Source organism: Malaya genurostris, chromosome 3 (genome assembly GCF_030247185.1).
Source record: "Malaya genurostris strain Urasoe2022 chromosome 3, Malgen_1.1, whole genome shotgun sequence".
In the NCBI taxonomy this organism is placed as follows: Eukaryota; Metazoa; Arthropoda; class Insecta; order Diptera; family Culicidae; genus Malaya; species Malaya genurostris.
Window position 1 is genome coordinate 232,392,950 of NC_080572.1, and position 27,053 is coordinate 232,420,002.

The 27,053-nt window shown below is 35.6% G+C and overlaps 1 protein-coding gene across 13 annotated transcripts in view; it reads left to right on the forward strand.

Annotated features, from left to right (window-relative positions):
- LOC131439187 (NAD(+) hydrolase sarm1) overlaps positions 1-27,053 on the forward strand; it is a 139,763-nt gene that overhangs the window by 76,141 nt on the left and 36,569 nt on the right. For all 13 annotated transcript variants that reach the window (XR_009231073.1, XM_058609905.1, XM_058609906.1 and 10 more), the window contains 3 exons: positions 10,380-10,547; positions 23,887-24,236; positions 24,307-24,670. Coding sequence is in view for 12 of the 13 variants with exons in the window: in XM_058609905.1 (XP_058465888.1) it covers positions 10,380-10,547; positions 23,887-24,236; positions 24,307-24,670 (882 nt within the window). In the remaining variant the exon portion in view is untranslated. The remainder of the gene's footprint in view (positions 1-10,379; positions 10,548-23,886; positions 24,237-24,306; positions 24,671-27,053) is intronic.

The following is a 27,053-nucleotide window of genomic DNA, read 5'->3' on the forward strand; positions in this document are numbered from 1 at the left end:
CAACTAAATTTTAACGATAAATTGCACTTTTGCTGAATTCGCTGCTCTTATGCGCACCGTACACCAGAGTGCTCACCGGCGTGCACACTTTGGTGAAAATATCTGCATCCACCTCAGGAAATTTTAGAGCGCTTCTCTAGCAATTTGGTGTGATCCAGTGCTAGAAGTGAAAGAAAATAAATACGCGCTCTCATGATGCGTGCACACTTTATATAACAGTGGTGTGCATGTGTGAAAGAGAAGAGCTTTCGTTGTTGTCAGTGCAAGGGGAGAAATTATACTTGCTCTTTGTCACACAGAGGAGATGGACATCTCTGATTTTGAATAGCCCCCGAGATCACCCAATTTAACGCCACCATGTTGTTTTCCTATATTTTTACCTATTTTTATATATATAAAAAATAGGTATAAAATTCGCTCAAACTTTTGAAAAATTTTCCGAGGCCCGGAGGGCCGAATGACATATACCAATCGATTCAGCTCGACGAACTGAGCAAATGTCTGTGTGTGTGTGTGTGTGTGTGTATGTGTGTGTCTGTATGTGTGTTGTCAACTAAGAGGTCTAGATCTCAGAGATGGCTGAACCGATTTTGATCAAACTAGTCGCAAATGAAAGGTCTCCCCGTCACTCAAAACGCTATTGAATGGTTTTGAGATCGGATGTTTACTTTTTGAGTTATACAAAGTTTTATGTCAAAATTTTCAGTTTTTTGACAGTATCTGTCACAATTGACCTTGAAAACAGAATATGTTTTCAGACTTAGATTCCGCACGGTAATACCTATCCAACAAGCCATAGATTGTTAAAATCCGTCCATTTTTAACGGAGATATCGAAATTTTTGCGTATGCGACTTTTCCCCCATATTCCAGCAGTAGGAGTTTTGAGCGCTGTGTGACAAAGCAATGCTTGGGAGCAACGTAAAACACGATTTTTTAATACTGTTACATACAATTGTTTCTAAGTACCAAAAAGACTGTGTACAGTATCCCTTTTCATGACATTTAGCCTCGGACCGATTTTAGCACGGCTCGTTTTTGGCAACACAATCGTTCGAATATGACATATATAAACCAGATGATGGCAGAATTTTTTTTAATTATTTTGTTTTAAACTACTTACAGCAATAAATGCTGGAACAACATAACATCCATATACCATTCGAATCAGTTCGTCAAGATCAGCAAATGCGTGTGTTACAAATAATTTCACTTAATTTTCTCGGAAAATTTCTTTTCTACAAATTCAGATTCATACGAAAAGTCGTATGCTCCCAAACAAAGTTCCTGCATTATGTTTGGTTCCGACCTCTGGTTCTGGAACTACAGGATGATATATGAAACGAAATCAAAATTGTGTAACTCATTTTTCTCGTAGATGGCTAAACCGATCTAAGATTTAAATGAAATCTAAGAATCATCTAAGATTCAAATGGTTCAAGGTTCTATAAAACATCTTGCTCTTCAGTCAGATCCAACTTCCGGTTTCGGGGATACATGATACAGATGTCTATTCCACATAAATTAATCAGGTTTATCGTGTTAGCAGATTTGGATAGTCGATAAAAAAATTAACTTTTTTCAGTTTTAGTGGTATTCAGTTGTCGATCAGAATGCACCTAAAAATTTAATTCGTGCTATGATCTCTCAAAGATGTCTTAGCTGATTAGCAAATATTTTGAAACAAATGTAAACTATACAGCTACTCAGGTGAATTTATCTGACTTCGCCCATACCGCTTTTAGAATTCCGGTTCCAGTATAAAATCGTTTCTCAAAGCTCAATCGTTTTCTCAAAAAAAGCCTAATCAAATTTCAGAAACAAAAATTCAAATAAAAACAATCTTATATACAAAAATTAATTAATTTTATCCAATTATGACTTCCGGTTCTCGAATTACATGATGATGAATTTTTAAAATTCAAACCGATATATAAGATGACAATCCCGAAAAGCTTCAAAGTTGGTCTCAAAACTGTTGTAATTTATTCGTCATATGGCCATACGAATCGGTTTGGGTTATGCTGGTTCCTGAATACCGGTTCTGGAAGTACCTTAAATTACCGTAAACTCTAGAGTGGAACTTACATATCATGGCATGTTTAATCGATTATCACACTTCTAGATTCAAATTCGGTCCGATTTGCAGTTTCGACATTACAGAGTAATGAGTGATTAAAATCTCAAATTGTCGCTTAAAACGACGGTCATTAAAATAATGTCATGAAAACTTAAACACCGAAGAATATTCATGCAAAAAACACATGCGGATTGATAAAAATAGGTATCATCTCACTGCTAGGTGGATTAAACACGTTTTTTTAGAAACAAATGCTTCCAGTTTAAATGGCCCACACAGTATTTTACAATACTGATCAATAAAATCATGGATCGAAAATTATAGTAGTTCAATTCTATAAACAAACACTTGTTAAAGAATATATAATGATAACGATGATAACAAACCTTCTTGAGTATAATCGCTAATATTTAGACTTTTTATCTCTGAATACCTTTGTGCAGAGCAAATATATCGATTGCATACTTGATGGTACTTGAAGGTACTCCATGTTCACGTGTTATTTCTAAAATTAAATCTAGAGACACGTCGTCTCGTTGCTATCTTCATTAATGGGAATAGCTTCCTAGTTAGACTCATTTGAGTGTTATTGAGATGGGGAAAAATTCAGTAAACCGCTCGTTTAGGACACCAATTGATTTCCTTAAAGTTTACTTGAAATTTGAGGATTATTTTGAATTTAAAAAAAATATTTAGGAGTATCTAGGTAATGTCAGTGACATAATCGAGAGATTTACGTACACTCTTAGAAAAAATGAAAAATGACGCAAATCTAAGCTTGCTGTATTTTCTTGAGCGATAAACGAATATTACATCCATTAACATGTAAATTTAAGTGTTATGTCTATTTCTCTGTTAAATTCAGTTGAATAATCTATAAGTGAATAACATTTATTTGTTTTTTTTTTGTAAATTTAAGTCAATTGTGATGCTCCTTTTATTTGCTTCTATCGATATTTAAATTTTCCTGTTTTTTTCTGAGTGTACATTCGAGTTATAGAGAAATGCAATGGTTCAATACAAATCAAGTTTCTCAGATGTTATATTTCTTCAAGTTTTTTTTTTTGGTTTCGAAAGATTGCGTTCGTATTCCAGGATGTAGGGCGCCAGTTGTAAGCTAGTGCCTTCACTTAAAACGAGTAGCTATATCAATATTATCGTAACACTAGCTATAAAATGGATCAGTTGGCCGATTCGTTGAGCTTTTCCGATGTTTAACGCTGATCAGTGCATTTTCCTCGAATGTGAAGAATCAAAAAATAAATGGTCCTTGTAATAAAATGATCTACAGTAGAACTGCTCTCAGTTCGGATTGACTCTATACGCATTAGAGATGGTCGGGTCTCGGATCACTGTCGTACAAACATCCAAAAATAATTTTGTTGCTGATGTTTTACTTTGAATTTGCAAATTTCAGCTCAACAAATTATCGAGATTTCGAATTGGACATAACCTTACAGAATGGGCAAGATGAACAATTGTTGATAGTTCAGTTCGTGTTCGAATCACGTCTGACACAGTCGAAAATAACTTACGGTCGATACATCAGAAACTACGACAAAACAATGTAGTGAGCAACAGATAAAGAATAATTGCCAGCGATGCAAAGTCACTAAAATGTTCTCATTTTGTAAGGGAATGTGGAGAAATTCGAGCCATTAGTGTTGTCTGTCATTACCTGACATCAATCTATTCGAAACCACCGCCATCGTACTCATATTATTTCCGCATCAACACATTTTTTCATTAGCAGTTGAACCGATGAGTAATTTTGATGCTTTCTGCACAAAAAATTTCATTTTGGTATCATGTTTTTAAAAATCTGAAGAAGCTCAATATTTTAAATACGTTCTTTTTGTACAACCCAAAAACCCCTAAATGTTCAATATTTGATTTTGTTTTCTAAAAAGATAACCAATCAACCATGCGTTTCCACTAAAGTACTAGAACTAATCACCATGTGTTCCCTTCCAATAGAGCTTCTATGGAAGCGCATGGTTGATTGTTTTTTTTTTGTAGAAAAAAATGAAATATTGTGATCTTCTACATTAAAAAAAATGAAACCTGTAGCACATTAATGCGTTCAAAAATTATTTTTTCTATACTAAAAAAACCAGAGTTGTTCCAAAATCGGAGGTGTGAGAAAATGTGTTCTCCAAAATATTTGAAAAATTGGTAAACCTTCCCTACAATAGTTAAAGCATTCCTGATATTATTTTCAAAAATCAATTAAAATAAAATCAATAGAACTACCATAGTTCTGTCAATATGGCAGTTTAAAATATAAAGTTTGGGGTTAATTCCCTCTAGTCCAAACGTTTTCCTATGTGTTGAAACAATATGAGTTTATTTGGGAGCAAACTTCAAAGGCTTATCCGGGTCCTGCGTTGCAATTTGAAAGTTGATCATCAAATTTACCGTACGACTTGAAAATTATTCAAATAAATACTCTAAAGCAACGTACGATCAAAATATTGGTCTGTGAAAACTCGCATAATTATTGTTTTTATATTTACCGAAAGTTTTCGACAAACAAATACCGAGCAGCCAAATTAAATCAAAGTGTGCCAGGCTAAATTTAATGAGTTGAATCATATATCGTTTTTGCTTGAAGATAACTGGAATCAAAACATGTTACCTCAAGTGGAACGTTCTCCTGGTTACTTGAAGATTTGCGACATACATTTGATTGCAGTTGCACTCAAAACGGGAATGCAAAAACGCAATAAAACTGTAAGGACTGAAAACCCAGTCTATGTTTTGACACAAGAATTGGTTTGCTTCGAAGATAAATCAATTATTTTGAAGAAGAATTTTGAGCGATAAATTACGTTATTTTCAATTTTTAAGACAATATTGCGATATAATCAATGCATATTTGATACATTTCAGCAATTCAAAGTCAAAAAGCCACTCTAACATTTATAGTGAATTCCGTTAACACAAATAGTGACAACATCCTTTTTATTCAAGTACTATTTGTTGTTGTTCAGAAAATATTTGTGGCTCTTCAACAAGTTTGAAACGTTGTAAATAGCGTTTTTGATGTTTTCGATTCAAAAGGTTCCCGATCCCTGTCTGAGATGAATTTAACTGACCACGGCTACACCGATTTCCGAATTACGGTTCCGAAAGTATCGGGAATAGAGGAGCTCCATCGTTTTGGCAAAGAAGGTCAAAACGAATTTCATAAATAAAAATTCAAACTAAAAGACTGATGGGACCATACCAAATTGAAGAATTTTATCCGATTCCGACCTCCGATGCTGGAATTGCAGGGTGATGAGTTTTTAAAATTCAAACCGTCATAGAAGATGACGATCCACCAGTCACGGTCGGACACCAGCTGGAGGCTGGATCTCCCAGAGTTGCTGTAAAAAATTGCAACAAATTACTAAATTATCCCAGTTTCAAATAGCTATAAAATATGACCTTGGCATCGTAGAACTAATGTAGTTCAACATACCTTGAAAAAAATAAAGATGACGAAAAAATTAAAACATCTCCAAAATTGGGCTCAAATTTATTCCAATTCGACATCTCGTGGATCGCTCAATCGATTGTTGTAGGTTTAGATTCAAAGAATTATTTTATGATTTCATGCAATTTCACTTTTCGATCTGACTTGCAGTTCCGGAATTACAGGGAGATGAGTGATTGAAATTTCAAACTGCCACTGAAAACCTAAAAATTCTTCTGAATTGGGCTCAAAACTGTTTCATTATTAAATTATATTAGTTGATGGATAAATAAACGGAATTCCATTCTTCCCCACACCCTAGTTTCCGGTTTCGAATTCGTTCTTCCTAATAACAAACAAAAAACAAAAAATTTTGGATGCTGAAAATTTTCCAAAAATGTTCCCAGAAATTTGTATATAAATTATTAAAATCAATTTAAAAACGTAAATTTTTTTAACAACATCGGCGAATATCCATGCAAAAACACTTGCGGAAGACTGATGAAAAAAGGTATCATTTCACTGTTAGGTGGGTTGAAAATATTTTTTACAAACAAAATGTTGATACGGCTAGCATTTCAATTCTTCAAAAGAGCATATTAGGAATGAACCCTGAATAACAGTACTGATATAAAGATGATGGATTTGATTTTCAAGAAAAAACACACAAATTTGAGAATGATTTCATGCAAAACGGCTCCGCTTTAGATGGTCCAATTTTGGCACACTCTCTCCAACATATCGGCCGGTATTTCACGAAAAATGCAACCGGCCCATAATCCACACCAAACAGTGAGTTTTGGTATTCATTAGTAGCTCTTGTTTGCTTCTGGCTGATCTTCACTCCAGATGTGGCAATTTTGCTTATTGACCTATCCATTCAACCAGCTTCGTCGCTGAACACAATTTTTCGATAAAAAGTGGATCTCCCTCCGACTTTGCCAGCGTCCATTCATGATTAAATTATAGACTAAAAGACGATTGATGATTAAATTATAGACCAAACTGAACAAGTTTGACATTAACACAAGACACGATTCACTCGTGATCTGTCAAAAACAATGTTGCCAAAAAGATATTAGCGAAAAAATCACCCTTTTAAACATACGACGTAGTTATTCTCGTAGCATTTTTTGAGCAATATGATTTCTAGAAATATATCTTCAAACTTTGTTCAGGCGATTTTTTTCGTGGAATAATAGCCAGACTTCTGATTATATTCTACCTCAATAGTGACGAATTTCGTGTCAACTTGAACGAATATTGACAGCACGCTCTCAAAAATTAACTTTGCATACTTTTTGATGTGGAACACATCTTTATTTTCTATATAGGGGTGCAAATCGAGAACTCAAGGAAAAATACACGTAGAAATGTGGTCAGGTTTTAAACACTTACAGCTCAGTGTTGTATTGTAGATATTTTGTATCAATTATTAATATTATTTCATCATTTAATTGGAAGTATTTCTAAGTTTCGATTTGAATGCATCAAGCCACGTGTTTTCAATTATATATGATTGAAATTTTAATTAGTAGCGAGCAGTGTCCCATTTGGTCTGCTAATAATCTCCGGCATACCGGATGGGAAAGCATCGCTGCAAAAGCGAAGCTGTTGAAAGCATGCGAATCTATAAATATAAGCGAAATTAAAGCTAACGTTTCAGCCCTACGTGTAGCATGCTAGAGATACGTTATTGCTAGACAGCAAGACAAAATACGCCATGTGCGAATTGAAGCTTTAATTGGTATGCTCTGATCTCGTGTCATGCAAGCTCGTATGAAATTCCTTGTTATGTCGTTTCGCCTGAGAAATTGACAACTACCCCAGGGTAAATTTTGGATTGCATACATATGGGATATTGGTGTAATTTCGTCGGCTATAAAATAAATACAAATCAAGACAAACAATGTTCGGTGTTGGTTCCTAATCAAGATCAATCTAAGCAGACTCTCGTGCAATTGCGGATTCAAAAGTGTGACGATTGATTGAACTGTTTGATTGTAAATCATTAGAAATTTGGGTTGCCTTGTTCCACATCAATGGCTCGAAACACCCCATAAGGCTGATCCTTGTTGTGTTTTTCCAATATTGACCTAGACTGTCTTTTGAAAAGAAACAAATTGTTTCACCATTGCCAAAAATTGACAAATCTGACAAGAAGGTTCTGTACTAGAATTTTTTGCAAAATCTGTCAAATTTCTTTTTTAAATTACTAATTAAGCTCTCCAATGAAAAAAATTGAATTTTTTAATTTAAAAGTATGTAAAGTGGCTTTTCTTGACGAAGTTTACATGTTCAGAAATATTTAATAAAAAACTAAGAGGGTGCGGCAAACCCTGAATACGATTTAGCGCGAAATTCGTCTAGAGGATCAGCTGCGAGATTGTCAGACATCGAAGTAACAAGTTTGAGGTTTCCTGAAGAAAATAAACAAAACTCTTGACGTGATTTAGCATTCGGAAGCTGTCAGAAACCCTAGCTCTGTTCTATATGAATATCTTGCAACAAAATCCATAAGTAATTATTCTACACTGGAATTGAAAATACAAGCTAAAATTCTCAGAACCTCTTGGCAAAATGTAAGCAACAAAATAGAACAGAACTCCAAACATGACTCATCTCGAAGTCCTCTTTTCAATCAGTCAATCAATTAGATGGAATTCAGACTCATCCCTATCACCTCTGCTAGCAATTGGAATTTCAGCTCAAGGTTAAATTTGGTGTGGCTACATGAGCTGCGCACAATCAACCTGCATGACTAATAGATTCTCTTGACTTTCATACCAACAACGAAGGCCTGCAAAAAGAAAACCCAATTCAAACACAAGTGGTGTTTGTAAATTTTATTATCAAACTGATAGTTGGTCTGCTTTCACATTGATCCTCAACTTGGCATCAAGTTTTGGCAGGGTATGCGAAGGCCGAGTGGATGATATAATTTGTAACTAGATCACTCGAAGCAGCTCGTGCTCGGACGGATGAGCACAGAGACCGTTCGGGAAAACCCCCATCCGGCTGAAATTGATATTTATGACATGAAGTGAGATCAAGTCTTGCCACGGCTGGACCGGTCGTGCTCTAGATGTATGCAAATTAGCAAACACAGGAGCGTGACATTTCTCAGCATTCACTCGGAACTAGCGAGAAAGAGCATTATCAAACTGGCACGTTTGGTATTTCCGGTATGTACTCCGAGGCCACGACCAATCAGTTAATTAATCGACCGTAAAAGTTCAACTACAAGTAAATACCTGGCTCAACATGCTAATTTCTGAATTGTTGTTTCTGAACGAGAGAACGAGAAGATAATCGCAAGGAAATGGTTCGCTCCGCACAGGCCTAAGGACGGTTCTTATCAGCAAAGCTGAAGTGTTGTGGATTTGTGTCGATCCATTTCAGTTAACAAAAGCAATAAACAACGTGCTTGAGAAACAAAATAATAATATTTGACACAAACATGGTATAACTCTATTTCAACTTTTCAAAATAAAAACAACGCAATCTTGTAAGACTACTTTATAGACAAACAAGAGTCCTGAGCGTCTAGGAGCTTTACAGTCTGAGTAAACTAGAAGAAATCAAAACCTACAATAATTATGTTCAATATGTGAACTATAACACTTATCAGTAATACAGATTAGCCAAAGGTAACTGGAGGAATTATTCATCTATTTATTTTTACTCTCTGATAAAACTGATATTAGTTAATTCCAACAACAGTTACTTGATTGCATTTTGTAATAAATTTCTTTATCAATAGATAACGATTCGACTGGCTGAAAACAATGAGTTTTGATTTATGAATCTGATATGAAAATAACATCACTGGTGAGACTCTTTCTCGCCATGACCACAGAGAACAGATATCTAAGTAGAGATTTCAATGTGTGTAAGAAATTGAACGGTTGTTTTAAAAAGCAATCACCAAGTAGCAATTCTCGCGTAGAGGCGCTTCGAGCAGCCCAGCAGTCGCTCATGGGATCTTGCGTTCGAGCTTCCATACAATGGTTATTAATGCGTGCAAAGTCGTACGCAACGGTGATTTTTAGCAGATTTTCACTTGTATGCTTCACACAGCTTTTTCGAAAAAGTTTGTACTAGCTTGGATGTCTGTTCTCTGTGCCATTACTTACGAAATATCTGAACGACACTGTCATACAGCTGGAATGTGCAACAGTTGACACACTGACATTCCTAACCCGGGATGTTGTTGATTGAATCAGTGACGATAATATTTAGCTTCGGAAAACAAAACAAATAAACATTCACTTATTCCACCCCCATCCTCATCAGAACTAGTTAAATGCCAGAAAAAGCAAACATCAACCCCAGACAGTAAATGGCTGTTCATCAGCGCCCACACAACAAGAATTTTAACGAGTTCTTCTGTTGTAAATAATTCAGAATGCAAGGGAATATGTTCAAGAGCCTCTTGACCTACAAGTAAATGTGTTATTTAAAATAAATGTGAAACTTCCGAGACGCCAGTTAACACCAGTCAACTTTAACCTACAAACATCACTAAAAACACATTTGTCATACGTGCATAACTGAACACTGGAAACTCATATCGATCTTAGACCATCCTCTCAGTCATAACTCAGTGTGACTTGTTCGAGCGATTCTACAACTAATCCTCAACCATCATCTACAATTCCGTCTCAATTCATGGGCTTATACTAAAATTTGCATATTCTATAAGTAGATCGCTTCTCGATCAAAATTGATGTTGCATTTTAATTTTAATCAACTGCGGAATCCGATCACGTATCCTCGTCATCACTCGCTCTCCGCTCTGACTTACGTTTCCATTATTCTCTTTTTACGCCTTTTACAGATGTCCGATCTGACGGAACCGGGTAGCACCGTCACAGGCAGCTTAAGTCCACCCACGCCACCAGCACGCGTTGGCCAGGCTCTGTTCAACACAAATGCATCAGCAGCAGCAGCGGTAGCCGGTAGTGCTACGGGAACGACATCCGCAATGGCTGCCACCGCACAAGAGGTAAGCTCTCGGAAGAACATCTCGGGCCTTTTTTGGCAAGCGCCCATGCGTCAGTACGCAACTAATACAGGATCAGACGAATTGTTGGGGGATTGTTTCGACCGGAATGGGGACTACCCACGGCCGTAAGCCACATAATGGGGACAAAATGTCATACCGTAGATATTTCTTCGCTGCCAGAAGCAAATAATATGGAGTGAGTTCGTGGGATACAAATTTCAGTATAATTAAATAATTAGTGATAATTGGATTTTGAAACGCCCGTCACTATAATCGCGAGAAATATTAACGGCATAAGTCAGCGAAATTTATAATAATCAAACGAGATTTGCTCCGCCGAGTTCTCGGTAATCATATCGGCGAAAGTCGGTAATCTCAAATTTGACAAACGTCAGTTTTTACCGAAGTCGTCAGCAAAAAGATTACAGTCTGTTCGGTGTAACCTTTACTGAATGTTCGGCAAAAAAAAAACGAGGTGAAATTTTTTGAATTACCAAGCCTTCAGCAATTGAAAGTAAACAAAGAATTCATTTTTGCCTTTTCGCCTTTCTCATGTAGAATGGCTATATGCAATCACTATGAAAACCGAATTTCGACGAGTTTCAGATAGCATTGTATGCGTGTCCCAGAGATGGCTGAACTGATATTTACAAACTCAGATTCAAATGAAAAGGTTTTATGGTCCCATACACTGCTAGTGAATTTCATCTTCATCCGACATCCGGTTCCGGAGTTACAAAGCAATATGTGCAAAACTATAAGAAAAAGCGCATCTAATTTTCTCGGAAATTTTTTAACCGATTTTCACAAACTGTATGCAAATAAAAGGTTTTAAAATTTATTAAAAAGTTCCCGAAAAACTGATCCAGATCAGACTTGCGGTTCTGGTATTGCTGCGCCAGAATGAAAACATGTTTAATTCCATGAGTATTTTTTCGAAGCGAGGTACAAACTTACTGATAAATTCATCTAGTTTGCAGATCTTGTTGGTTAGTGGATATATAAACCTACTTTGGAACTACTAGTCCCTGGTTCTCGATTTCGTAAACAACGATAATAGTGAAGAAAAGTTCCAAAAACGGAACTCACTTCGATTTCTCAGCAACGGTTAAACCTATTTTCACAAATCATGATTCAAATTAAAGCTCTCATTGTCTTCAAAAATTCTTTGCAATTTCATTCAGATCTGATTTTCCGATTCCGAAATTATAGGGTTAAAACATTCAAACCGTCAAACAAAATGAAGATACAAAACCGGTACGTGCTGATACGGAAGAAGAAAACTATTTCGAATAGCGTGAATGGTTGCAACATTTTAATCGATAATTTTCAGGTGTAAATTCTATAAATCTGAATCAGGGTATCAAAATTCTGTATTTAAAAACTATGTATGAAAATTATAAGAAATTTAAGAGCAACGGAATGAAAAAGTCATTAAATCGAATCTGAATATCACATTAACTTGTTGTTTAAAGATGACGTTGATTGTAATGTGATTGGTAATTATTTCTTTTTACTATCTCACATTAGGACCAAGGTCACCTTCTTTCCATCTTATCAAAATAAATTTTAGAGAACAAAATTTAAAAATAATTGCGACAAAAGTTTATACAGATAAACCGTTCTTCATGAATCGAACTAAGGGAGCTATCTCGGACCACTTCATAAAATCAATCACAAGTCTTATGGATTTTTATACTTTAAAAATGGACATTTAGAAGGTCTAGACATGTGCGACTGAAATGGCATGACAGTAAACGTTAAGAAATGTAAATGACAATTAGGTAAGTAATCTTCGAAACGAAATCCGGGGTACGGGCCTTAATAAAAGGTATCACAGTCCCATAGGTTGTAGTTGAATTCTCATCCGGGTCTGACTTGCTGTTCTGGAACTATAGGGTGCTTAAAATTTCAAACCGTTATTTAGTGCGACGATGCCAAATAAAGAAAAATTCATATTAACTTGATATAACTGTTTACAAATTGATAAAGTTGTAATAGTTTATACCTAACGCTCGTATTTTTTTTGACAAAAAACAGTATCTATCATACTATCATATATAATACTGTAGTATTCTTCAAAATAATTTTCATCGATTCTTAATAGAATAACCGAAATCGGTTTGTTTGACCGTCTACTGATAAAAACTATCAATTGATGAAGATTTGAGGTCGATTTAGAATTTTTTTACGTTTTTTCGCCCTTTTCAGTGATGGTATAAAATTTTTACAACGCACTTTACCCTATATTTCCGGATCCGGATGTCGGATCCAAATAATATTCAGGAATTACGTATGAGACCACAAAACCTTTCATTTGAATCTAAGTTTGTGAAAATCGTTTCAACCATCTCCGAGAAAAGATAGTGCAAAAAAGCGGTACATACACACATACGCACACACACACAGGCATTTTGCGTACTCGACGAACTGAGTCAAAGTCGGTTTTCACAGTGGTTGCATAACCTTTCTATATGAGAAAGGCAAAACAATACATTTTACAGTACGCATTTTTCCAAACATACAGGGTCCGGCACTCGAAGTGTAACCAATTAAAAAGGCCATAAATTCCGTTTGGAAAATTACTTTTACTTAATTCAAAGTACAAAATGCGTAAAAATAATACAAAATTCAGAATCAATTCACTTTTGCTCGATATGACCACCTTTTGCCTTGACTTGATGACTTGAGAGAGCGAAGGAGTTGCTTCGTTTGGCCGAATGTGACTTGCAGGTATTTTGGCCCACTCGCGGACAATAACTTTTTTCAGCGCCTCGAGACTGGTGTATCTTTTAGTTCGGACTTTGCTCTCCAAAATGGCCCAAAGAGAATAATCCATTGGATTCGCATCTGGTGAATTCGAGAGCCATTGTGTGGACGTGATGAAGTTCGGAACGTTGTTTTTCAGCCATTCTTGGTTCACTCGAGCTTTGTGAGACGGTGCCGAGTCCTGCTGAAACGTCCATGGTCTGCCACCGAAATGTTTGTCTGCCCACGGCTTCAAAGCAACCTCCAGAATACTTTCCCGATAATATGTCGCATTTACCTTGACGCCAGGCTCGATGAAAACGATTGGAGAGCGCCCATCTGCGGTTACAGCGGCCCAAACCATTATCTGTTGCGGGTGCTGCCTCCTGGTGGCCAATCGATGACTCAAATTCTCGTATGAACGGTCGGTCAAGTAAACCCTATCGTTTTGAGAGTTTACGAATTGCTCAATTGGAAAAATTTTCTCGTCAGAAAATACAATGTTCGGAAATTGACCGCTTTCGGCCAAACGAAGCAACTCCTTCGCTCTCTCAAGTCATCAAGTCAAGGCAAAAGGTGGTCATATCGAGCAAAAGTGAATTGATTCTGAATTTTGTATTATTTTTACACATTTTGTACTTTGAATTAAGTAAAAGTAATTTTCCAAACTGAATTTATGGCCTTTTTAATTGGTTACACTTCGAGTGCCGGACCCTGTAGTAAATAAAAATGAAAACCAAATAAATTTTATCAGTATCTTACGAGGAAAACAGATTGAAAAAATGTAATGCGAATATAACTATGTAATAAAAAGTGAAATTACGATGATTAAAAAAAATACCTCAACCAAGAAGAAGCATACGCTTCTCAAAAAATGTTTTATGAATAATTCGTGCATGGTTTTTAGTTCTTGAAAACCAAAAAATGCCCTAAATAGGAAATAAAAAAATTAGATTATGAAAATAAATCATTTGATAATTTTGAAACAGATTTTAAAAATGATATGTGATGCAAACTGCAAAAAAAGCCACCGTAGAGACGAGACTCGAACACGTAGTTATCTCCTATCCGGGTAAATTGTTTAGCCAATCAAGCTATCCTGCATGTGAAACAAACGAAGAAACAGTCGAATTGAACAAAGGAACCGAGCATGTTCAGCTGTGTTCGGGCGCCACGGTGTTCATTTGTAGTCGTTTCTCTATAGCAATTCCATCCGCCAGTTGTTTCAGCCCTCAATTAGTTTGTTTTATTGTGTGATTCACATGCAGGGTTGGCAAAACGATTTTCCCGGATAGAAGCTAGCTACGGGTTCGAGTCCCTTCTCTGTGGTAGCTTTTTTGCAGTTTTCATCACACTTCGCATATCATTTTTTGAATCTGTTTCAAAATTTTTAAATGATTTATATTCATAATTTAATTTTTTTATTTCATTTTTAGGGCATTTCTAAATTTTACAAAATTTCAAAAGTGCACGAATTATTCATCAAACTTTTTTTTTCTTGGTTGAGACATTTTTTTTAGACTGAGGTTGAGACTATGAAAAAAATCATCATTTTTACGAATTTTTTCCATAATTATCGTTCAACAAAATAAATTCAAATCTTTTGCATGATAAAAAGCATCATTCGAACAACATTTTTTAATTTTTTCGTGGAAAAATATTGAGAAATAAGTCGGTGAAGAGGTATTTTCGAGAACGCTTCCTAAAAATCATGATTTGCGGTGTTCACTGTATCTCAGCGCAGACTGATCAGAAGTGAACAAACGATCGCAGCAAAGCTAGAGAAGAAGTTTTTCTAGACCCCAACGTTTCTGTTTGATTTTTTTTTTAATTTTTGGTGGTTGTTCAAAGTGAAAACTACGATTTTTCACGATAAAATCCGCCATTTTATAGCTTTTAAACCTCCCCAAAGTAACAAAAAAACAAAAAGGAAAACGTTGGGGTCTGGTTTTTTTATATGTAGAAAGTGTGGGTAAAATATGAAAAAAAAATGGTGCAGTAGTTTTTGAATGACGATGGACACGGACTTTCAAAACCAGCTTTCGAGGAAAACGCGTTTAAAGGTTTTTGTCTATAAAATCAATGGAAACAATTAATTACTCGAGGGAGCCCGTAGGGTCCAACATTTTCAAAAAATCATTTTTTTTCTTTTATAATTTATCGTAACGAAACATTTCAAGAATGTTCTGTCAAGTTTAGAAGTGAATCGAAGTAGAAATATTGGGCCTGTGCACCGAGCTCTTGCTTCTTCGTAGAATGAGATAGTCATAGATAAAGGTCCATAACTTCCAGAGTTTAGTTCCAACTGGCTTGAAAATTTCACAAAAAATTCTTCAAATGTTTTACTATAAGAAAATATAATGAAAATAATAAATGATTTTTCAAAAGTCCCTACCGCCTCCCCCCCACCTCAATCATCAAAATTTCGCTAAATTGTGACGCGCTCTTACATTCACATTCACATTCACATTCGCTACATGTTGTCACTGTATTTTCTGATTTTTTGTTCTACCACAAATCGAAAATCGATGCGTTAAAGATTTAAAACTTTGTAATAATTTTCAGTGTGAAAAATACTGTACATTTCAGTGTAAAAATACACTGCAAACTAAAATACAGTACATTTGAGGGTAAAAAACAGTACACAGTATTTGGGTCGAGAATACAGTACACTACTGTAAAATAAAGTACGGATACGAGCGTTATTTATACCTAAAGAAAGTTTCTTATTTAATTCAACAGACATTGACAAAATCTTCTAGTGATATTTTTGAAACTATAAGCAATATGGGAAAGGCATAGACATACGTAAAAGCATACTTACACCACATTTCTTGTATTGATCGGTGAAATTTTTTTTCGGAAAGATTTCGTTACAAAATAACTGCGTAGTGCCAAGCGAAAATGTAAAATGTACACTCTTACCAGCTGCTACCTAATTTTGGGTCAACACCTACCCAAAATCAACTAAAGTGCATCTCTCCGATTTTGGGTAACGAGTGATGACCTTAAAATTTAGGTAAATGTAAGTTTACCCAAAGTCTATGCCATAACAAAGCACGCTACCCAGTTTTTACGATCAAGTCAAAGTTTGAGTAAATAACGACCTAATTTTGGGTAGCTTATAGAAGAGCTCGACAATGAGTGATTTCAGTTAAAATAAAATAGGTAAAAATTATTTTCAATGTAAACGACAGCTGTCTAACACATATTTCGAAATTTCGACAAACGCATTTGCTGATTCCCGGATAATTGTCAACCACTGATAAGTTCAGTACAAGATTTTGCCAAATCTCAGCAAAAACATGCACTTTTCCGAAAAATCAGTAGATCTATTAAACGAATCTCGGATAACATAATATTGATCACTAAGCAATCAGCAAAATTGTACCTTTCCGATCTGTCTCGGTATTACTTATTACTTTACCGAGCTTGAGAATTGGTTTTGAGTGTGTAGTATGTAGAATTTAATTCAAAAGACTTTTTACCAGATGCAGTAATTTTGAAAGGAAAATATAAAAATCGGATTTAAGTAGGATTGAAAAATAAATCTCTAAAATTATTTATTTCGAAATACATACGTGAAAATAATTACGCTGCCGACAATAACCCGAGATTTGTTGTTTACAGTTTTCAAGAATAGATAATTGGTTCGCACCTTGGAATTTCTGGTTTAACAAAAGTCTGTGGCGGCGATGGTGTGGCTCAGATCTAAATTAATAATATGCATTTAAATTTTATGCAATGAAATTACCCACTTGAACGGTCTTTTTACTCATTCCGTAATGCTTCACAGTTAGTCTCATGGTCTCGGTCACTTGAAATAGACAAAATAGTGGCACTGTGGTCGTATTATTTCTCACGCGAATGAGCAACAGTGTCAAGGTAGTTAGCATCTAAATTTTATGGGCGTGACATCCGGCAAACTGATTATATAATGTAATTAAAAACAAAAAAAAACACACCACCGATACACGTGCTACCGTGAGGTTTACGAACTCGACAACCATGGTAGGCTGTTGCGAGTGTCGTACGTCACAATTGCGTGACCTTGTTGTAAGACATGTGGGGTTTCCTGGTAAATAGTTTTATATTTGCTTTGGACATTTTTTTGGCACAGCAAATGATTTTTCTCGGAAGACCAACGACGTGGTTTGCGCTTTTAATTTGTCTAACAAAATTAATTCTGTCACAATACACAACGATTGGAAATGTGTCCAATAGTCTTGAAATATCTCTCATTTGGAAATATTTCGAGTTAAATTTTATTCGTCATTTAGTCATTTGTGCTGTGTTTGTATTTTACTTATTTTTTTTCCCAAACCAAAATCCTACTCAATCAGTTTCGAAAAGGTGTCATCTATATGGATCATTCCCCGTGAAATCATTAAGAGAATCCTCAACAAGAAGAGATAATATTAATTCGGCCCCACAACCACTACGACAACCAAGATGGGAAATTCATTTCAGATTTTTCTGGTGACAAGCGTGGGCACTACACTGAGTCTTCGCTTTTCGTTAGTACTTGTACAACGATCGAACGAATAACTACTTGCGAATTTTATTCTACTGTAGGTGGGAGAATTTTAATATATTTTCTTATTTAAAAACTATCTTACCGGAATCGATTTCGAGCAGTGGGTGATAAATTTTCTATATAAATTCGTAGAAGAACCACTAAACTGAATCGAGTGAAAAATTAATACAGATAACTGTGAAAAATAAATACAATTTTGCATCGAGTGAAAAATTTCGAAATACAAATATAACGAAAAGGTAATATTTGCAAACCCGACAAGTTTGTTCCATGTGCTTGACTTATTTATAGAAGGGAACGTGTGAACGTATTCTAATTTCATAGCTTGGCGAATGAATGAGATGATGAAAAGTTATGGAGGATGTTTCACATACAGGCGAATAATTGCTAACAAGTTCATGCCACATTTGAAGCAAATATAATTAGGCGTACTATTTGTACTTTCGGAAAGCAAATCAATTGTGTATGCAGAGACAAAAACGTCACGAACTCCCCGATGCAGGTAGTGATGCAGTTGATAAAAAAATTCAAACTTCCGGCACATTTTTATGATGTTTATCTTCTAGTATCATTTATTCAAGCGTGAAGCTGTAAACAATAATATTGGCGTCCATGTTCAGTCGTGCTTAAAGAGTAGCTCCCTAGTTTAATATCTCAATCATCAGCTGAGTGTATGATTAATGGAATCGCTAGCGCCAAGCTGTTACTTAAGTTAAAATTCTCACAACCTGTAAGTCGTAGACATTCTTGCCTTGAATACATTTCTACACACAAAATTGACAGTAACGCGAATCGGTGTTTTGCTTCACGTTTGACGAGTCGGTTCAATGGTTGTAATCATCAGTGGATGTTTTAAAATAATCTCTGTTTGTATTGACAATTGTACTCGTTATTTTCGGTTTGTTTTGGCATGTGGGGCGATAAAAATGCGCGACTTGATTAGCAAGATAAGACGCGAAAGTTCAGGGCTGCACATTTCCTTCTCAATGAATCATGTCAAACGATGAGTAATCTATCTTCTTTTTATAACGTAGGTTCAGTGACAGACGGGAAAGAAAAAAAAGAAAGCTGCACCTTGCAGAAATCGCTACACGTGATATTACATCGTACTCATAGTTGAGAGTATGATTCAAGATGGCTCTAACTTTGTATGGCCTGGTCCGGTTGTTTAGAAGATAATGAGCTAGTACTGAAAAGGTTTTTACAAATCAAGATCGAGTATGTAGATGATGATTCGATGCATACCGTGCTAAAAAACATGCTCCATGTCGGATTGTAACATGTTTGGCTTTTCTCATAAAGAAAGCTTATGCAATCACTGTGAAAAATTAACCGATTGTCATATACTATTCGACTCAGTTCGTTAAGTACGCAAAATATGTGTGTATGTAACAAAAATGTGCACTCGATTTTCTCGGAGATGGCTGAACCGGTTTTCACAAACTTAGATTCCATAGCCTGCTATTGAATTTTACCCGGATCGGACTTCCGATCGGAGTAAAATGTGCAAAATGCTTAGAAATGAAAGGTCTTACAATCCCATATAAACCTACTGAATTTCATCCGGATACGACTTCCGGTTCCGGAATTACAGGATGATTAGCACAAAAATATCGTTTTTAGGAGTGTGTTTTGAAACACGAGATGAAAAAATCAAACCAAATACATTGAAATAGCCGTATAATACTTAAATCAGGCAGGTATGATTAGTTGATGACCAAATTTGATTTTGGGTATACCGGATCACCGTTCCTGGTTCCGCAAGTACCGGGACAGAGCTCCTAACCGGAAATCACTTCAATTTCTCAAAAACGACCAAACCGGCTTTCAGGTTCCTAGCTTTCGGTTTCGTAAGTACCAGAAATAGCGGTCGAAAAATCAAAAACGAAATTCTCTTCATTTTCTCGGAAACAGCTAAGTCAATTTTCACAAACTTAGACTCAATCAAAAGGGTCAACGTCTATAAAAATAGACTACTTTTGATCTTTGTTCGGATCTCACTTCTGGCTCCGGAACAACAGGGTGAGATGTGTTTAAAAATTTAAACTGTCATTTAGAGCGAAAATGCAAAAATAACGAAAAATTTCTCTACTATATTTCTATACTTCTATACTTCAAAAACTGTCAAAAAAACTGTTGGACTGTTAAAAATTGAAAAGGTTCTCCTAATGTGTGCCCAAACAAACTTTTTTGTTCTTATTTAATATTCAACGAAAAGTCTAGTATTATTAATGAAAACATGAGTTCTATAAGAAAGGTTTTTTAATACCGATGAGATATATTATATGCATCGGAACTGGACATGTTCGACATACTTTTTACCTTTCTCGTTAGACTACATAAAAAATTTTCTTGAAGAGTTGGCGAAATTGCGTAGACCCTTGTAGACAAACGTAGACTATCATGAAACAACCAACCACCCCCCAGAGATTAGACGAGATTTGTGAATGTCTCCTTATGGAGATCCTTATTACTTCAAAAGTTGTTGGTTTTAAAGTCGTTTGTTGAGAAATTCATTTTATGATTGGTCTAAATATCTAAAGAAATGATAATATAGGAGAGACCGGAGCTAAACCGGATCGATATAATTGCAGCTTTATTAGACATTTAAGCTGTCCGGTTAAACCCCACTGTCCGGCTTAAGCCCCGTTTTCACCTGATAATTTCTTAAGTTTCTGGGGGAGGGGGCTGTCTCAAATACTCAATTTTATTATTCTCTGCAAAACTGAGGAAAAAAACTTACGTTTTATCAATTTAATGATAAAAAAAATTGAAACCAAAAATTTACATTGTCGTCGCAAAAAATATATATTAAGATAAAATATTTCGAATTGTTGAACTACATTTCTCCATTTCTATAATCTATAGATTTCATGTGATATGTGAAATAATATCAATATTTTGAACAGTTTTAAAATGGAAATGTAGTTAGAACGGAAGAAAGAGTCGGAGGAAGCATTATTTGAACGAAGGCAATTTCACACAATCATAAATTTAAAATTGCTCTGATTTCTATGAGCCAGAAAAATAGCAAAAATCTACCGAGTGAAATGAGTAAACCTAGCAAGATATGGCAGGCTGTTTTCCCTCAAGGGCTGGTACTTCCGATGGAAGATCACCTTCTCGTGTCATTGTGTTGATTCATTGTAGTGACATATTCTTAAATTTTTTATAAAATCATTTTAATTCACCAAACAAAGGTCAACAGATTTCACGCGCGACATGATTGTTTATTATTTCCACTTTATTAGTTTAATTATTTATTAAAAATAATAAATGATTATATTGGTTGATCTAGGCAGCCGGCTACTGAGAAAAAATTATTAATTTATCAAACAAACAAGTATTTTTCTACTATGTATTCAATATACTGATATTTGTTATCTCTGTTATTTACTTTGTAATATTAATGGATTTGCGCAATAGTTGATTTTTATCATTCAATTTATAATCTTGAAAGACAAGCAATAACATGGAAGAAGAAAACATACCAAATGAAACTTTTCTCCGAAGCTAGCAGCAAATTGATAAGTTGAATGAAGAGATAATTAAGTACAATAGAGTAATCAGAAGTGAAACGATTAAGGTATCTGATAACTGAAATGAAATAGAAACTCCTGCAATTGTCGCCTTTTACGACATGGCAGCAGGAACCCAGTGGATTCTTGGCTTATTTTTTCCGCCGGATTCCACACGGCATCTAGGCTAATACTATCTGGAGAAATATAATAGATACTATCAATCTCCTAGTAAACCCCAGCCCTTTTACGTAATTGAAAAAAATTCCCTCTATTGCACCCTCTCTACATTTTTGCAAGCTTTTAGAAGAAAAGTAGTAAAGCTTCTAGAAGAAAAGTAAAATGACTCCACAAAAACAAAAGTTTTGAAAATATTTGAAAAAAATATTGTGTAGTGAACAATAGAACGATTCCGAAATGAGCGAACCAAACGAGCAAAAGCTTCCGCCGCCAGTACGGAAGAATATAATTATTACTGACTTCAAGTAGTGCAAAATTCGATTTACGAGACGATAACTTGAAGGTTTTCTTAAGGAGCACATGCATCTTAATCTTAAACAAGCGCAATAGGAAGTAATAAAGAGTAGGAAGCAATTCAGTTCGCTAAAGACAATAACATGTGGAGCATGAAATAATCAAGTACAACATACCAGTGTATATGGAAGATAATGCTATAGAAGTACGTGTGCATGATCTACCTGGATCGGTTAACGATTCGTAAATTCGCAGAACCATGTCCCAGTACGGAAAGATTCTTTCCATCGAAAAAGAAGTGTGGAAGAACTTTTTCCCCGGTATTTTAAATGACATACGCTTGTTACGCATGCGCTTGAAGAAAACTGTGCCTTCTTATGTGATTTTGGCCAAGCTCGTGAAATCACTTGTTACCTATAACAATCAACATGCCAATTTGGCCCAAAAAGCTGTTCACTACGGTAAACCATGTGATAAACTGGACAAGAAGACAACTACACCAAAGGACAACGACAACTCCAAACAACATCAGTACATCTGTGACAGCCATCAACAACAACGTAACCAGTCGTATCCTACCCCAATGGACGTCCGCGTGAATAGCGAACCATTTCTACCCTTTCATTCACTGAATAGCAATTGAAATGCCTCTCCTCCAAGGAAAATGATGACAACTAGATCCAGCATAACAAAAAATAATTTTTCATTGTTTAACGGTCAAAGAGCAAGGCCGAAATAAAATCGTTTTATAAAAAAAATGTTTTCTAGACCAATAATTCAATAAATTTTTGGATCCATAGAAAAATTTATCAAATCAATATATTTACAGTTAAACAAATCAAAATGTGTTATGCTTATTATAACAAAAACATTAATGACACAGTGGTAAATAGATTTCGATGTTGTCTGCACGTATCCGGAAAGTAAAGTGCAGTAAAGAAAATGGTTTAATGAGGTCTGAAAAAATGCAACATTGATAAATCAAATAAAATTACCAGAAAAAGTAACGCTCACCTTTATTTAATTATAGCCTCCATATGAACTGTGCAAGTTTCAAACATTTTGTTTTTCAACCAGCTAACTCTATAAACATGTTTCAAAATGTTCGTCGGTTGACCTTAATCTCTAATTGATTATCTGATTTACCGAACTCGGTAATTTAATGTTGATTTTACGATTCATTCGATTTTTTTTACCGTACTCGGTATTAGTTTCTTCTGTTTTTACAAAATTTTGTAAAACAGTCTGTATCTAACTGATTGACCGGTAATATTTTTGCTTCGGCTCTATTTTCATCTTACCTTTAAGATCAATCTATCGAACAAAGACAGCATACCTTCTCTAACTAATGGTTTTCACATCTGAGATGACTACTATCTTTTGAAACGAGCGAATAATTTTTTATATCCTCTGTAGTTTAAAAACTGTTAATTATACAAAAATAGAGCAGAAGAAGAAATCATTTGCGCTTCCTTATACAATAAACACTGGAAAAAATAGACCCTATCAGCTTGTAGTGAAAACAATTTTCAGTTCAGCAGCGCCGTCGCACGGCATCACATTGAACATATCATGTCAATTGCATGGGTGCGCAGTACTTCTATTTTTGCGGGTACGAATTTGACATTTCCCTCGCTTACTTGTATGTATGTACAAGATTCGATGCGGAGTCGCATGAGGGCACCATGCTAGCAAAAAAAGACAATGATTTGTTCGTGAATTGTGAGAAAAATCTTGTTAATATGATGTCTTTGAAAAAAGTCAAATGATATTTAAGAATTCAAAAATTACCGGAGAAATCTTACTCAAAATAGCAAATTTTTATATTTTTTTGATAATTTTATTGTGTTTTTATACTTTAGGTTCACATTTGATGTCAATTTGATTACAGTAGCAAAAGATATAGCCTATAGTTTTCGAGATATTTTGACATAAGATTAAAAGAACTCCAATTTCTATTGAATAACCAACATCTTTGTTACTCTCCCCACAAATTCTATACGCACCTAGTGTAGACCACGTTTCACACTTACTAAACACACCCGTATCCTTCAATTTCCAGCTCCTGAACAGTAGCAGTAGCTCCAGCAGTAAAAGCTCGAAAGTGTCCTCCTCGTCCAGCACCACCACCTCTCGAATGGCCAAGACGTCTTCGACACAACGGCTCCAGCACATGTCCTCCTCCCTTACGTCGTCTTCCACCTCGTCGGCATCATCTTCGTCGGCAGCAGCAGTCAAACAAGGACTGGGCGAGATGCAGAGCTCGATGGCGGAAATGAAAAATATGATGGGACACTCCAGTGCATCGCAGATTTCTACCTCATCGTCGTCCACGATGTCGTCCTCTTCGAGCCAGTTGAAAAAACTAGCCATCACAAACAGTTCCTCCAATTTGGGCGAACTTCAGAAGAGGTAATCATTTCTTGAAACGATTCAGACTTGTACTTATTATTGATTTTGCGTTTTGTTTGATTTTTACTAGACTTCGTTCCTCCATGGACAGCCTCGACGACCCGACAACGGACTATCAGGTGACCCATCCGGATTCGGACGGTGAAATGAACTCTATGCTTACGATGAAACCGACGGGAACCGTCCAGAACGGACACATGATGAACGGAGCGGTCGATACGGTGAAGTACGAACAGAAACAGATGACATCGGAATCAAAGACGAAGGTAGTGACCGATGGATTTAGCAGTGAGCAGGCAACGCTGAATTCGGCACAGATGAAAAAATTGCATGCCGGTGATGTGCAATACCAGGAGGAAGCGGCCCTGGCAGCGATGAGTAATAAAATGGAAGTGGATGGTTTGAAAACCGAAGAAAAAGGCGCACTTTTGAAGGTATGTTGGAAAACATAAAACTTAGAAAATAATAGCCGCAATACACTAAGTAACATCATTAGTTGAACGACGTTTGTTGGTGCTAAGGGATTTCACATTATGACGAACCGAAAGTGGTAGACTACGGTAGCATAACCTTAACTTGAACAAATTTAATCGTGTGTGGAATTTCCCACCAGTTCAGAACCAACAATGCGTGATAGCGAAATGCAAAGCTACCATAAAACGATCCTAAGAGTGATGAGTCATTCCCGCTCTCCATTCAACAAGTGTTTCCATTTTTTCGCTGGGAACATTTTTCATCAGCGGAGCTAAAACAGTGACTCACCTTTGTATACGAATATGCTTTATGCTCTGGAATTTCGTCCAAGCGCAACATCATCAAGGTCATCTGTTGGATATGCTACTGTGGCTGTCGATGGTGAATGAGTCATTTTGTGCATTCTGCGGATAACTCACTATAGTTATAGTAGTCGCACAACTCTCTCTCTACAACAATCGAAAGTGAAATTCTAATACACACCTACTAGAAGAAAGCAAAGTAGGGTATGAATCTAGCCGACTGGAATCCAGCGAGCGCCGCAACGAAGTGTCTGCTGGGGTAGTTGACATTTTCTGCCCCTGCGCACTAGGGTCCAAATTGATTGACCGTTAGTTTGCGAGGTCCTTCGAATGATACGATTTAGTTTGTCTCCTGATTTCACGTTATAAAGTAGATCATCACATACTACAATGAAAAATCTAAGTGAGAAATCGCCGAGCGTTCGAAGTTCTAGGGTTTCGTAAAAAAATAGTTAAAAATTAAGATTTAAGCGAAGTATGATCCGTATTAACAAGTGTCCTTTCTAATTGACGGAACCATGTTCCTTGGACGTTATGTAATTCGTTCAATAGTGATTTCTAGTAGTAGTACTGATAAACTGATAGTAGACATAACACGCAGTTATCAATCATTTCAAAGATTACGACCAACATATCGGGCTCAGACTCGTAAATGTGAAAATCATCTTTCTCAACGACTGCCAGTCGCTTACAAATCCATCACTGTGGTATGTGTTTTGTGGGAACCAACCATAAGAAGTATATGTGTATCGTCTTAGCATAAGGTGTTGTATATTTATATTGCTCAATATCTATCGACCAAATCAGTTGTTATAAAGACCTTCTCATTTAGAAATGCTACGATTGGTGTGTATGTGACAACAACATGCATTTGATTTTTTCGGATAAAAGTGAATAGATTAAACTTGGATTCATATGGAAAGTCTTATGGTCTCATTATTGCTACCGATTAAATCAAAACTGCAATGTTCCAATTTATTCATAAATTGAACAATTCACAACAAATTGTTTTCATTTATCTATGATTTCTAAATTTAGGTTGAAAATCAATGTGGTAGAAACAGGTGGGGCAAACACACCTCTTTTGTGTTAGTGAAATTAACTTCGCTTCAGCAAGCCGAATAAAACTAAAAACCACCTGCTTGCTTTCGTCACACCGTTCGGACTAGTAGGCATTGAATCAAAGCATGTTCATTTTTCATGTATGTCATACCGAACTAGTAATTTTTGATTACCAACGCAAGCAAGCCAGGTGGTCTGGACCACTGGTTTATATTACATTGGTTGAAAATGGCATTAAATTCAATAACTTACTAGTCAAACCCGCTCGAAAATACAAATTGTGTAAAGATTTGGAAAAATATCCTCAACTCGAATTTAGTGATTCAAAAATATAAATTATTTATATCCACTCGCCAAGCATGGACAAAAAAATATCTATAATTTCTTCAACATTCACGAAAAATGGTAAAATAGTATTTACTGATATTCCATATAAAAAGATTTTGTTTGAATATTATTCAGTTCATTTATAAAGTGATACACAGTTGGAATCAGATAGGTTAAGTATAGTTATCATGTGAAAGGTCTCTGATCTGTAACAATGAACAATTTCGCAATACGCGAGAGAATCAATTATTAGATAATTTTGATTATAATTTTTTTAATTTTATCTGTTTTACTGGCGAACAAAAAATGTAAAACCGCTACACCTACACGCTACCGAAAATATTTCGTATTTCGTTCGTATTTTGATTCGTTCAATTCTTGCGGTTAAAATTTTGCGCGTCTTACTTTGGCACTGAATTCCACCTTAATGCTTGATCGTACCAAACATATGAGAAAACATCAATTTTGAGTTATTTGTGGTTATCTCATATGTACTACTGAAAACTTTATCATTAATTGCTAATCATATTTCCAATTATATGAAGATAAAATTTTGTTGCTGCGTCAAATACTACAAGAGATATTTGCGATGAAGTTATGCCCATTCTTAAAAAAAGGCCCATAGTAAAGTAAGTCGTATTCACCACAAAAA